The sequence below is a fragment of the Teleopsis dalmanni genome, chromosome 1 (genome assembly GCF_002237135.1).
Source record: "Teleopsis dalmanni isolate 2A chromosome 1, ASM223713v2, whole genome shotgun sequence".
In the NCBI taxonomy this organism is placed as follows: Eukaryota; Metazoa; Arthropoda; class Insecta; order Diptera; family Diopsidae; genus Teleopsis; species Teleopsis dalmanni.
Window position 1 is genome coordinate 91,213,601 of NC_051846.1, and position 15,061 is coordinate 91,228,661.

Below are 15,061 nucleotides of genomic sequence, written 5' to 3' on the forward strand. Positions count from 1 at the left end.
TTGAACGCTGTTATTACTTCAGTACTCACAAAACTCAGTATCGATGACCCTACGAAGTGGTATAAGTATGTTGACCGGGTACAGCGAGCAATTAATTCGACGTTCTCCAGAAGCATTCAGACTACGCCGTTCGAGTTGTTAATTGGAGTAAAAATGCGTACTAAAGATGATCACCAGTTGCAAGCACTTATTAACAACGAGATGATCATGATATTTAGCGAAAATCGCGACGATTTACGTGCTAAAGCCAAAACACAGATAGTAAAATTGCAAGACGAAAATAAAAAAACGTATAACCTACGACGCAAAAAAGCTAGACAGTATGCCGTTGACGACCTAGTTGCTGTCAAACGTACACAGTTCGGTAGTGGTCTTAAGTTGAAACCAAAATTTTTGGGTCCATACAAAGTTGTGAAAATTAAATCAAATAATTCTTATGATGTTCAGAAGATGGGTAATTCCGATGGTCCGAAAAATACTTCAACTCGTGCAGAATATATGAAGCCGTGGTCTAACAATGAAAACCTCGGAGCATTCGAGGCGAATGCTTGATCAGGAAGGCCGAATGTAGGGTGTGTTTGTGCAGTACGACAAGAGAGCAGAACAAACCAATTCTTGTTGCCATGACTACAAAGAGAAGAGTTAGTCAGTCGCTTCGTGGTGTTCAGCGAAAACGGTCGAGTAGCGCGAAACATTTTTTTCTTATATACATTTTGTAATTTTGTATCACTCTAATTTAATTTAATTGTATTAATGTTTTTAAAATCAACTTTCAATTCAATATAATAATAAAATTCCTACACATATATGGTTTTTTGGTCCACTCTTTCTTCATGGAAGCAACGAATTTTGGCAACAGCCAAACCCAAAGCATTTAACATCTCAACTGATATCGAAAGACGACAAAGACATACAGTTAACATTATCATTCAAACGACTGGTTCTGATCACATGATAAATCAAATTGATCATCGAAACTCATTCAGATACCTCCAAAGAACAATTGCTTATGTTCGCCGTGTATTTCATCGCACACAATCACCAACAAGAACACTTTCTCCAAAGGAATTACGAGATGCATTAGTCTTCATAATTAAAACTATTCAGGGCTCAGAATTTGCAAAGGAAATCTCTGCTTTAAAACAATGTAAAGCAGTCAACAGTTCGAGTCAACTAAATACTTTAGCACCGTTCATTGACGAACAAGGTGTACTTCGTGGTGGAGGAAGGCTTGAAGCATCAACATTGCCATATGATGCTAAACACCCAATGGTAATTCCTTACAATCACTCAATAGTGAAATTGATGTTCAAAATGAAACATGAAGAAAATTCCCATTGTGCTCCACAATTATTGCTAAGCATAATGAAACAAAACTTCTGGCCGATTAAAGGAAAGATTATGGCGCGAAACATTGTTCACAGCTGTGTCATATGTTCAAAGGCAAAACCAAAACTGATGGACCAACTCATGGGCAACTTACCGACTGACCGAGTTACTCTGACTAAACCATTTTTTACCACAGGAGTTGATTACTGTGGTCCGATATGGATTAATTATAAAATTAGAGGAAAAAGGCCAACAAAGGCATATTTAGCAGTATTTTGCTGTTTCGCGACTAAGGCTGTTCACCTAGAAGTGGTGAGCGACCTGACAACAGAGGCATTCATAGCCGCTATTCAACGTTTTATCACCAGAAGAGGAAGATGCCAAACAATTTATAGTGACAATGCGACTAACTTTGTTGGGGCGAGAAACCAACTACAAGAGCTCCAGTCTACCATTTATTCAGAAAATGGTAAAGAAAAGATCATTAAAACCAGTAGTAACAAGGGAATTGACTTCAAATTCATTCCACCAAGAGCTCCTCATTTTGGAGGACTATGGGAAGCTGCCGTCAAGTCAGCTAAACATTTAATGATTTAAGGAATTTTCAACGCTTCATTGACTTATGAAGAATTGACAACAGTCATAACTGAAATAGAAGCCATGTTAAATTCAAGGCCAATAACAAAAATGTCATCCGATCCAAATGATCTAACAGCGCTTACACCAGGACACTTTCTCATAGGCGAACCACCTACCACTAATGTGGATCCCTATCAAAAGGAAAGCCGAATGAGTTTATCATCACGATGGCGTCTAGTTTCTGAACTCAAACAAGAATTCTGGAGAAGATGGTCAAAGGAATATCTCAATGAACTCCAATCAAGGTACAAATGGAAACAACAAAAGGCAAATCTATGCCAAGGTGATTTAGTCATTATTAAAGATGATAATCTACCCATGTACAAATGGCCTCTTGGCAGGGTGCAACAGGTGTATGAAGGAGAAGATGGTTTGGTCCGTGTAGCTGACATAAAAACAGCCAATGGGATTTTTAAACGACCATTACGATCATTGGCCCCCCTACCCACTGAAGGCAGCATTAATCAAAATCCAACAAAACAAAATTCTACTGTCACACAAACAAGACGAACGAATGAACCTAGTGAAGCGTTGCCAAAGCGTCGAAAGATATATGATGGCACATCTTTAATGATGACCATACTTGTGACAATATTGATGATGCCATTAATACTTTCGAAACCCATTGAAGAAATATCATTTCCAAACAAACCCGGAATATATTTTGAAGGAATTGGCACCGTAAATCAAATCATTGGAAGATGGAAAATTATCACTTACTTTGAGTTCGCGCCTATTCGAAAGGAGATCGAAAGGTTTCAAAATGGCACAGCAGCACTTCAGCAATTGTGCCCATTGTTACAGCAACAAGAAAGCTGTTATGAGCTCGTCCGCCAATTCAATAATACTAACATAGAATTACGAACTGAAACGAAGGTTATGACGAGACACCGATCAGCCAGAGGAGCCATCAATATAGTTGGAAATATTGCTAACAAATTATTTGGTGTTTTAGATTAAGAATATGCTGAAACGATTTCTAAAACTCTAACTCAAATCAACAATAATGAATATGTACTATCAAAAATGATCAAAAATCAGACTACAGTCATGGACTCAACGCTAAATATATTCAGCAAAACTACAAAAGCCATTGCAGTTAAAATGAATCAACTACAAGATGAGACAAACAAAATAGTAGATTACACTAATCATAATACTAAACGTATTAACCACCTAGAGATCTATACATCACTGGTAACCCAACTTACATGGATGGCACACACATTAATAAAATTTGAAGCTGCGATATTTGATGTCTTAACTGATACTCAGCATGGCAGAATTAATTCTCTTTTGATGTCTCCACAACAACTTCAAGACCAAATCATGAAGATCAAGGGCCATTTACCTCATTCACTTCGTCTTCCATTTAATCAAGAGGACGTTATTCATTTATACACGTTGATGTCTTCACAAAGTGGAATCACACAAGATCATTTGATAGTTGTCTTACAACTGCCATTAACCGATCATGAGGATTTCGATTTATTCAATCTCGTCCCAATTCCTGCAACAGTCAACAATACAATGATGACAATAGTTCCAGAAGCTTCATTTTTAGCTGCCACGCCGCATAGAGACCAATATTTTGCCTTAACTCGTGAACAGTATAAGGAGTGTATGACTTTCAAGCAACCAGAAAACAAACTACTCTGTTCGGATAAACAATCAAAATATAACATCGGCTCACAGGCTTACGCTTGCGAATTTAACCTATTAAAAAACATATCTGACAATACGTGTAATGTGCAGGAAACAAAATCGAACATTATTTGGAGTCGCCTGTATCATGCGAACCAATGGATATTCGGGTCAAAAAACAATACAACAGTTACGGCCGTCTGTAAGGGCATCACGACTCATTTAGAACTACAAGGTGCAACACTTCTGAAATTACAAGACGACTGTGTACTCAAACACCAAACGTCTACAATTCAGACACATCAAACGCTTACCGACACCATGTATGAATCTTACATTGCATTTGGTGAGATACCTGTCATTACTAACTCAGAATTATGGTCAAATTTTAAAGGAAGTTCATTGAATCGCAGCAATGAACTTAAACAGTTAAAGCTACTTCACAATACTCTGTGTTGGAGCACGGTGCTTTGGTAGATCTAGCAAGTTGAGTTTGTAAGCATTTTAACATGTGTACGAATAATGTAGAGCAAGATCAATACCAGTTTTGAGTCATTTCTTTTACTCATTTGAGCTTTCAGCTCTTGACATTCGCACTCAATTATTCGTACGCATGTTAATTTGCAAGTTGAATGCTATTGTAATATAAAAAGCCTCTTTTGTTCTCTTTGAAAAGTGTGTAAAGAAAGACAGTCTGTGCGCTAAAATTAAACAGTAATGTTTTATAAATAGTTAAAAAAATAAAATATATATTATATGAATTGTTACGTGTGTAATTAAGTAAATAAATCGTAAACTACAATAATTTGAACAAAATTTGTATTAATTTTTTAAAGCAATTTATTTAAGTGAATAAATTAGCATCACCTCGTAAAAGACATTGTTAGTATTTGATAAAATATAAGTAATAATTATTGTAAAGAAAAAGACTAATACTCAAAACATCATAAAAAAGCTTATGATTAGACATTGGCGACCGTGACAGGACACTAATATGAAAATAATATTCGAACGTTTTAACAAAACGGTCATAAGTACTAACCAAAGATCAACGCTTTAAGTGCCGTGTAACAAATTTTCTAATAAGAAAAGTTCTTACTTAAACCAACAAATAACAGACATAAAAAATAAAACACTTCAAGGTGTGTATAATTAACAAAGATAAACTTTAGACAAAAAGTGTTAATTTAAATGTTAAAAATAAATTCTAATTTTGTTTATAAATATATAATAAAAAATTATTTAAAAAATAATATTTGCAAATTAATAAAATTGCTAATTTCAAACGGAATTTCTAAACTTAACGTTAATTAATGGTCGTGGTTACCGCGTGGTAAAATAAACGTTATTCGAGTGTCGAGGTTCGGTAATATGCGGACAATAACCGCTACTCTATGCACAATTATTTAAGTGCATGTGCTTAGAATTTTCGCTTTCGTTCACATTATTCGGTCAACCGATTAATTAATCGTTGTCGCACAATTATTTAAGTGCATGTGCTTAGAACTTTCGCTTTCGTTCACATTATTCGGTCAACCGATTAATTAATCGTTGTCGCACAATTATTTAAGTGCATGTGCTTAGAACTTTCGCTTTCGTTCACATTATTCGGTCAACCGATTAATTAATCGTTGTCGCACAATTGTTTAAGTGCATGTGCTTAGAACTTTCGCTTTCGTTCGCATCATTCGGTCAACCGATTAATTAATCGTTGTCGCACAATTATTTAAGTGCATGTGCTTAGAACTTTCGCTTTCGTTCGCATCATTCGGTCAACCGATTAATTAATCGTTGTCGCACAATTATTTAAGTGCATGTGCTTAGAACTTTCGCTTTCGTTCGCATCATTCGGTCAACCGATTAATTAATCGTTGTCACACAATTATTTAAGTGCATGTGCTTAGAACTTTCGCTTTCGTTCGCATCATTCGGTCTACCGATTAATTATCGGTTCAGCTCAATTATTTAAGTGCATGTGCTTAGAACTTTCGCTTTGTTCGCATCGTTCGGTCAACCGATTAACTATCGTTGTAGCACAACTATTTATGCGCAAGTGCTTAGTGACTTTCGAATTTGTGCACTATTTCGGTATCGTGTCGTGATAATATCTATTAGACTTTCGGAGAGTGTAATTATTTTGACTCATCAATAATTTATTAAATCGAGATGACAACACCCAACACAAGCCAGACGGCCATGTCAGAATTGGCAGAACTCAAACAGCAAAGGGCCTCAACCAAAGCGAGTATCAGTAGGATTAAAGGGTTGATCGAAACCCACATAAAGGAGACTGGAAAATTATTGTCACAGCCGGAATTAAAATGTAGGCAAGGTATCCTAGATTCTTACTTTAAACAGGTCTTATCATTTCAGACATCAATTGAGAAACTAGATGCTACCGATACGTGCAGAGCTGACTTAGAGGAGCTTTATATTTCAACAAAAATTTCCATATCTTCGCAGCTGAATGATGAAGCTAATAATTCTACAATGATGGACAACACAGCATTGATACCTCCTGTGAGTAAGAAGTTGCCACATTTGAAATTACCCACGTTCAGTGGTAAGTACTCCGAATACAAGAACTTCATCAATTCTTTCGTCCAAATTATTGATCGAGAAGCGTGTCTAACCAACATCGAAAAATTTAACCATTTGCGAAATTGTCTAACGGGCCAAGCATTAGAAACAGTGCAGGCATTCCCCATTTGTAATGAAAATTATCCGAAGGCTTTAGAGCGACTTAAAACACGGTATGACAACAGTACGCTGATTTTCTTACAAAACATTACAGCTTTATTTGATTTGCCAGTGGTTTCGGATCAGTCTAGCCACCAACTTCGCAGCCTAATCGATAATGTGTCTGCACTGTACGGTTCACTCTGCACGTTAGGCTCTGAAAAACAAATATGTGAGGCAATACTCATTTCATTGGTAATGCAGAGGGTGGATGAAACTACACGTAGGAAATGGAAGGAGGCGCTATCTCTCACCACTCTACCTAGTTGGAACGACTGTTCAGCACTGCTTGACAGACATTGTCAGTTTCTAGAATCTCTCGATCACAAGCCATACAACCATCTATCGGTACATCGTAAAGCCAACAATATTAAGGCCAAACCCATCAATCGTCCTAAACAGTATTCGTTCGCTACAGCTACTTCCACCCAGTCCTGCTTACTTTGTTCAAGTCATGAACATTTAGTGCAGAAGTGCCCTCGTTTTAAAACTATGGAAGTTAACCAAAGATTTGAGAAGGCGAAATGTTTGAAACTCTGCATTAACTGTCTATCGCCCCGGCATCGAGTGGCCAATTGCACATCATCATTCAAATGCCGAATATGCGCAAAGTCACATCACACACTCTTGCACCAACCCAATAGCAATGACCAGGTTTCGGATTCACTAAATACCACAAGGCAAACTCTGTTGCCCAATAACAATGTTGCCAGTCACTCTCATCTTGATATGTCTTCAAATGAACAAATAATTTTAGCTACGGCGCTGGTTTTGGTGAAAGATTCAGTTGGAGGTTATCAAGTGGGGAGAGCGTTACTCGATTCGTGCTCGCAGGTTAATTTTATAACAGAGGAATTCTCAAAAAATCTTAATTTGGTCAAATACAAGCGACCGGTACATGTGGCAAGTATAGGCAGCACATTTGCTAATATAAAGCATCAAACATCCACTATCGTAAAGTCACGTCATTCAAATCTTGAGCTGGATCTCAACTTCTGCGTTACTCCTCATATTGCTTACCAGCCAAGCTCAGAAATTGATGTATCATCATGGAACCTCCCGCCGAATACTTCACTCGCAGATAAACTATTTTTTAAATCCAAAGTATCGATCTCTTACTAGGCACAGAAAGCTTCTTTGACATTTTATCCATCGGTCAAATTAAACTGGGTGCGAATCTTCCAGTCCTGCAAAAAACATTGTTTGGATGGGTGGTATCCGGTAGATGTCAAGGTGTTCTCGATAATCCCACAGTTGCAAACTGCCTAATGTCACTAGATGATACCGTATCCAAACAACTAGAAATGATGTGGAAGATAGAGGAAGTACAATCAGCTGAAAAATCGTGGTCACCAGAACAAGCGAAGTGCGAGACCTCCTATCAAGAAACAGTTCGACAAGCTATGGACGGAAGAATTGTAGTTCGATTACCATTTAAGGAACCACCAACCACCCTCGGTCTGACACACAGCATTGCCTTGCGTCGACTTCTAGGTATAGAACGACGCTTATCATCCAATCCTGCATTAAAACGCGATTACTGGGAGTTCATGAAACAATATCTGGAGTTAGGACATATGACGCGCGTCGAAGATCCCAAATTGAACGAACCGCATTACTATATCCCTCACCATTGTGTTCTGAAGCCTTCCAGCACGTCAACAAAGTTGAGAGTAGTTTTTGACGCATCATGTCCAACCTCATCTAGTCGTGCGCTAAATGACATTTTGCTGGTAGGCCCTACCATTCAGCCGGAACTATATCTGCTCCTTCTTCAGTTTCGTTTATACCGTTATGCTCTGACAGCCGACATCGTAAAGATGTTCCAACAAAGCACAGCATCGACGCCGTTTTTATCAACTAGAAGTTTACAATATTTGGCCGATAAATATAAGGACAAATACCCATTAGGCTCTCCACTTCTTAAATCGTCATTTTTTGTGGATGATTTTATTGGCGGAGCCGACTCCAGTGAAGAACTTGTCGAAATTAAACATCAACTGACTGCAATTCTGAAGGAAGGTTGTTTTGAATTGGATAAATGGCATTCTAATCATGTGGATTTTGTAAGCGACACTACAACGAAGAGTTGGGATCTGGGTTCGGATACGATCACTAGCGCATTGGGCATCAAATGGCATCAACTTCATGATGTGTTTCTATTCTCTTTCAATGTCCCGATTAGTCGTACGGTAACAAAACGTTCTATTCTATCACTGGCCTCATCACTGTTCGATCCTCTTGGGTTACTCGCTCCACTTGTACTTGTTTCAAAAATTATTATGCAAGAACTCTGGCTGCTTCGTTTGAATTGGGATGAGTCAGTACCTCAAGCTCTTCACTCTGCATGGGAAACGTTCGTTCAAGACCTCCATACACTTTCTTCTATGAAGATACCGCGATTTTGCCTAACAATAGGCCCTCAACAAGTAGACATCCACGGATTTTGTGATGCCTCAATAAGAGCATATGGATGTTGCATTTATCTTCGTTCTCAGGATAAGTCAGGTAACGTGACAGTCAAACTATTTACTGCAAAATCCCGCGTAGCTCCGATAAAGAGGAAATCGTTGCCTAAGTTAGAGTTATGTGGTGCGTTACTACTTGCCAGGTTATTACAAAAAATTCAGCCGACACTCGCTCACCTCGAAGGAGAAACATTTTTTTGGACGGATTCCCAAATAGTTCTGCATTGGTTGAAACAACATTCCTCGACTCTGTCTGCCTTTGTAGGCAACCGTGTGGCTGAAATCCAAGATATAACTCGCGCTGGTCAGTGGCAGCACATATCTACAAAAATTAATCCAGCTGATATTGTTTCTCGTGGTTGTACCAATCGCCAACTAACGGAGTCTACGTGGTTCACTGGACCAGAATTTTTATTACGTGAAAGAAAACATTGGCCTCAACCAGAACATAGCAATTTAGATATGGAAGTAGTCAATAAGGAAAGAAGAAAACTTGCGTTTACTCAGGTAACTAAAGAAAATTATTTGCTGACAGTTATATCAAAGTATGGCTCCTATACTAAAATACTACGAATAGTAGCGCAACTACATCGATTCCATCAGTTAACCAAGTATAAAGAGAAAGCTGACGTAGAGTTCATTCAACCTATGCAATTACAAAAAGCACTGCATTGTATTGTTTGGATTATCCAAAATCATTTTTTTTCTCAGGATATACAAGGCCTACAGCGAGGTAACCCAGTGGAAGGGTCACTTAAGCACCTAAACCCATTCTTGGAGGAAGCGTCAGGTTATCAACTCTTAAAGGTAGGAGGGCGTCTCGCACTTAGTGACATTGCCAGGGGTCAGCGACATCCGATTCTACTGCCTAAAGGCTGTTATTTTGTGGAATTGTACGTTCGGCATCTTCATCTGAGCAACTATCATGCAGGAGCCAAGGCATTAATCGCCCTTACTCGACTTAAATTTTGGATACTAAACATTCGCGATATTGCGCGTCGAACGGTTCGGTCTTGCATTCACTGCGTGCGTTACAAACCGAAATTGCTTGGTCAAATAATGGGTAACCTTCCTATTGAACGCGTCACTCCCAGTAGGCCATTCGCTCGTACAGCAGTAGATTTTTGTGGGCCAGTATTAACGTATCTTGGTATTCGGGGAAAAGCCCCATTCAAAACGTATATAGCTATCTTCGTCTGCTTATCAACAAAGGCGGCACACATCGAGGCAGTGTCAGATTTAACTACGGACGCCTTTATCGCAGCACTAAAAAGATTGATCGGCAGAAGGGGACTGCCATCAGATATCTACTGCGATAATGCAACAAATTTTGTTGGTGCTAGCAACAAGCTGGCTGACTTGAAAAACTTTTTATTTAATAAAACTAACCAATCTAATTTGCAGACTTTTTGCACCAACCAATTCATCAATTTCAATTTTATACCGCCTAGGACGCCTCACTTCGGTGGGCTATGGGAGGCGGCTGTGAAAATTGCTAAGGGCCATCTGAACCGAACCCTTGCAAACACTCGTCTTACGTTTGAGGAACTTGGAACAGTACTGATTGAAATCGAGGCCATACTTAATTCGAGACCAATATCACCGCTGTCTTGCGATCCAAGCGACTATGATGCATTGACACCAGCACATTTTCTTATCGGCGGCCCACTTAAGACATTACCGGAATCAACATCTCAATATGATAAATTGCCACTAGCAGATAAGTGGGTCCGTGTGAAGGCTGTAAAACATCATTTCTGGCGCCGATGGGCTCGAGATTATCTAAACGAGCTGCAGACACGTACCAAATGGACAAAGGAACAATCAAACGTCAGCAATGGAACATTAGTAATAATCCACGAGGATAATATGCCCCCACAACGTTGGCTGATGGGAAGAATCATTCACTGTGTAAACGGTCCAGATAAGCATATTCGCGTAGTCGATCTGCAGACATCCAAAGGAGTCATCCGTCGACCAATCCACAAACTTGCACTATTGCCAGCTTGAAATCCTTTCAAGGGGGGCGGGATGTTGGAGCACGGTGCTTTGGTAGATTTAGCAAGTTGAGTTTGTAAGCATTTTAACATGTGTACGAATAATGTAGAGCAAGATCAATACCAGTTTTGAGTCATTTCTTTTACTCATTTGAGCTTTCAGCTCTTGACATTCGCACTCAATTATTCGTACGCATGTTAATTTGCAACTTGAATGCTATTGTAATATAAAAAGCCTCTTTTGTTCTCTTTGAAAAGTGTGTAAAGAAAGACAGTCTGAGCGCTAAAATTAAACAGTAATGTTTTATAAATAGTTAAAAAAAATAAAATATATATTATATGAATTGTTACGTGTGTAATTAAGTAAATAAATCGTAAACTACAATAATTTGAACAAAATTTGTATTAATTTTTTAAAGCAATTTATTTAAGTGAATAAATTAGCATCACCTCGTAAAAGACATTGTTAGTATTTGATAAAATATAAGTAATAATTATTGTAAAGAAAAAGACTAATACTCAAAACATCATAAAAAAGCTTATGATTAGACACTCTGAAAGATGAAAAATTCGCTGAATTACCACACAAACTACAGACGGACAGCATGCACCACTACGCAATTAATTCCACAACCCTAATTCTTGTCGTTGGAGCCATCATATGGATGATATGGAAAATAAAGCAGGTAAAGCGTCCAGAAGTCAATCAGCCAACACAAACTCTCACACCAAACGCGATGCCACGAACAAGATTTACTTTGGAGCCTGAAACAATTACATAGCTTCTCAAAGTCTCATGATGCTATAAACTCTAAATTTTATATTTTTAAGTTTATATAATATTGTATAACTATTTATTGTTTAAAAATTATATGTGTATTTATATATCCACAAAATGTTGTAATTATTTTAAAATTTTGTCTGTTGATTTTTAAAAAAAAACACATAACGCATTGCAAATCAAATCAATCATTGCTCATAGATTCATTCTTGAATAACGTAATTCAAGCCGGGCAGAATGTTAAGTTTAACAAACCTAACATATTTTAGCTCGCTTGTAGTTACACTTATGCAGCAAATAAATATTGTAAATATTAAATACATACAACAGCGTTGTATGGTCAGCCAAATTTCAATAAATTAAATAAAAAAATTTTTGTCTTTGCCTTTCTTTGCTATTCGAATCGGTCTAACTTTTAAATAGTTTCTTTCGTCATAAAAAGACACGCCATTATCGGCAAGAAAAAATTTACCTTAAAAATTAAATACATTGTTTACGTTTATAAGTTCAATAGCTTCACATATTGTATTTATGCTTATGCAGCAATATGTGAAATTTAAATTATTATTTTAGTCATCAATAATTGTAAATATTATTATGCTTAGTAAGTAATTCTATACTATATAAGGTAACAATATTGATAATAAAACTTGAGAGCGAAAACAATCGTCTTTCCTTCAAAATCAAAATTTGGTTATTTGTAGATGTGCCTTTTAACCACTGTAGCAATAAATAAAAATTATTTACTTACTTGGCTAGCGGTTTATGTGCCTGCAAGCCTTTCGTCATAAATACCTGATTATTGGTTTATGTGCCTAATAGTCAGTGTAACGAAGTAAGAAAATACATTATTTGATACTACTTCAGATTACGTGGTATACAAACTTAATTACAACTAAATTGAAAGGAACAGCTATCAATTTAATAGCAGGAACAGAAGTAAACATACAGCAAATAATTAATAAACTCAGAAATACGGTTAAGGGTGAATCTGTGGACGTCATCACAGCAAAAATAATGAATATAAGGCAGAGTACAAAATCTGCCAATTCATATGCTAAAGAAGTAGAGGATCTCACAAAAAAGCTGCAAAGTGCATATATAACGGATTGACTTACTTCGCAGTTGGAGGATACATATACCACAAAAACAGCATTGAAGGCAATCATCAAAAACACAAGCAACGACAAAGTCAAACTGATAATGGAATCAGGACAATTTAATAATATGAATGAGGTAGTTGCAAAATTCGTGAACAGCTGCACTGAAGTATATGGTAACCAAAATACCATACTAAATTTCAGAACCCGCAACAGCAACTATAGAGGTAATTATCAATACAATAACTACAATAATTACCATGGACGAGGATACAGACAAAACAGAGGACGTTTTGTCAGAGGAAGAGCCAATTATCAAAACAATTATAGGCGCGGTGTACCAAATTATAGAGTTAATCAGCCGAACCAGTATAGGAATGTAAGATTAACACAGAATTTGGAAAACAACGAAACCCCAAATACTCAATAAACAAAATAAACAATAGTAAAGTCTTCAATATAAAATTAAATTTAGCATCTCTACTTAAACTAAATACCACACTTAATAATAATGAATCATCATTTATAGTTGATACAGGTGCATATATCTCAATAATTAAAGAAAACCAGATTTCAAACTTGCGTGAACTATCTACGCAAGAAATAACAAGCCTACACGACATAGGGAAAGGTGAAACAAAAACAATTGGGAAAATAGATACAGATTTAAAATTTAAAAATATATTAATCCCACATGAATTCCATGTGGTTAATAATAACTTTCCTATTCCAACCGATGGAATAATTGGTCTAGATTTTATCAAAAAATACAATTGTATTCTTGATTATTATAAAAATCAAGATTGGATAATAGTAAGACCAGACAATTTTTATGACATAGAAATACCAATGTCAAATGGCGATATTATAGCAATACCGCCAAGAACCGAAGTCATTAGAGAATTTAATATTGACACTGCAGAAGCAGAAGTTTTAATTCCAAAACAAACAATTCAGGAAGGAATATACATAGCAAACACAATTGCAAAAAGTAAACCCGCACTGGTCAGAGTTATAAATACAACTGACAAATCAGTGTTAATACACAATGTTAAACTAAAAATAGAAAATCTACACGATTATGATAAGGTGTCAATCCAATCATCTCAATCAAATAAAATATCTGTTAACAACTTTTATAAACAAAAGTTGAGATTGAAAAATGATGAACCCATATACGTAAAAAACTACAGAATACCGCAGACACATAAAGACGAAATAACAAAACAAGTCGAAAAACTAGTTCACGACGATATAGTGGAACCATCAGCATCAGAATACAACAGCCCAATATTACTAGTACTGTAGCATACATAATAATATAAACAATAACTTCCGTTACTCATTTCATGTGTGGTCTACTTGAGAAAAGTATTATTCACTTATTCTTAAGTCACACCATATTCGCAACAGCATTAATTGCTGATCTTGCAATTATGAGACAAAGCACTTTGAGTTGCTTGTGTATGCTGCGCCGCTCTTAGAGTACAGAAGTATTTGAGACGTTGCCTGAGCAACAACGTTTGATTATGAAATAAATAAAATATTGAATATATTGATAATAACAAAGACTTGTTTTAATAATATCTAAATAAGATAATAAGAAGATATTACATGGCGATCCTGCCAGTTACGTGTATCGGTATTATTATAGTTACGGAAAAAAAAAAATCTATACTTATCAGTGCTAATTAATCTAATTTATTAAAATGGGTGGCAAATCCTCTAAGGCAGCGGATAATACCGCTAACGTAGTTACAAACATTTAAATAGAGGAAGATAAACTAGATGTGAAATTAGTGCAAAATTTATTAATAATTATAGCAATCGCTTCAGTGATTGGAATAGTGATAAAAATATACAAACTACATAGAAATCATCTTAAGAGCTACTACAAGCGGAAATTAGCCGCAGAAAATGTAGCATTAAACAAACATAAAAAAAAAAATGTGAAAAAGACTAAAAACTTTAAAGTGAAAATTTTGAACAAAAAGTATATTTTTATATAAAGTTATAATTAATAAATTTTGTTTTTTTTAACAAATATCCAAATACAAGATACTTAATTTAAATACTCTAATAAATAAAATGTATTGGATACATTAACTTGAGCCAATTGGCATATGAAAAGAGAACACTTTCAAAACAAATTGAAAATTTTTATAAAATAAACCAAAGCAGTGACAATAGCAAAGCAGCGACAACAGCAAAGCAGCAAAGCAGCGTGTAATGAACCTAATTTTTCCTAGCCGGGGTAGTTCTCAGCCTAGTCCATGGTCTTACAAGAAAATTTCTATTCGCGGGGACCCAGCGTTCAACTACTGTAGTTTCTACCGTTGAAGTAAGATGCCGTACAACAAAGTA

At 36.4% G+C, this 15,061-nt stretch overlaps 4 protein-coding genes across 4 annotated transcripts; all 4 read left to right on the forward strand.

The window, feature by feature from the left end:
* Positions 1–951: 951 nt before the first annotated feature.
* Positions 952–1,926, forward strand: LOC119687251. The gene has a single exon (XM_038101512.1). It carries the CDS (start codon positions 952–954, stop codon positions 1,924–1,926), a length of 975 nt encoding a protein of 324 aa, XP_037957440.1.
* Positions 1,927–2,994: 1,068 nt separating this feature from the next.
* Positions 2,995–4,089, forward strand: LOC119687258. The gene has a single exon (XM_038101520.1). It carries the CDS (start codon positions 2,995–2,997, stop codon positions 4,087–4,089), a length of 1,095 nt encoding a protein of 364 aa, XP_037957448.1.
* A 1,689-nt stretch (positions 4,090–5,778) lies between these two features.
* On the forward strand, positions 5,779–7,473 carry LOC119687268. The gene has a single exon (XM_038101530.1). It carries the CDS (start codon positions 5,779–5,781, stop codon positions 7,471–7,473), a length of 1,695 nt encoding a protein of 564 aa, XP_037957458.1.
* A 146-nt stretch (positions 7,474–7,619) lies between these two features.
* LOC119687276 lies at positions 7,620–10,829 on the forward strand. The gene has a single exon (XM_038101542.1). It carries the CDS (start codon positions 7,620–7,622, stop codon positions 10,827–10,829), a length of 3,210 nt encoding a protein of 1,069 aa, XP_037957470.1.
* Positions 10,830–15,061: the final 4,232 nt, after the last annotated feature.

Coding starts and splice junctions, on each gene's coding strand:
- LOC119687251 (XM_038101512.1), top strand. CDS start 952: ATGATAAATCAAATTGATCATCGAAACTCATTCAGATACCTCCAAAGA.
- LOC119687258 (XM_038101520.1), top strand. CDS start 2,995: ATGATCAAAAATCAGACTACAGTCATGGACTCAACGCTAAATATATTC.
- LOC119687268 (XM_038101530.1), top strand. CDS start 5,779: ATGACAACACCCAACACAAGCCAGACGGCCATGTCAGAATTGGCAGAA.
- LOC119687276 (XM_038101542.1), top strand. CDS start 7,620: ATGTCACTAGATGATACCGTATCCAAACAACTAGAAATGATGTGGAAG.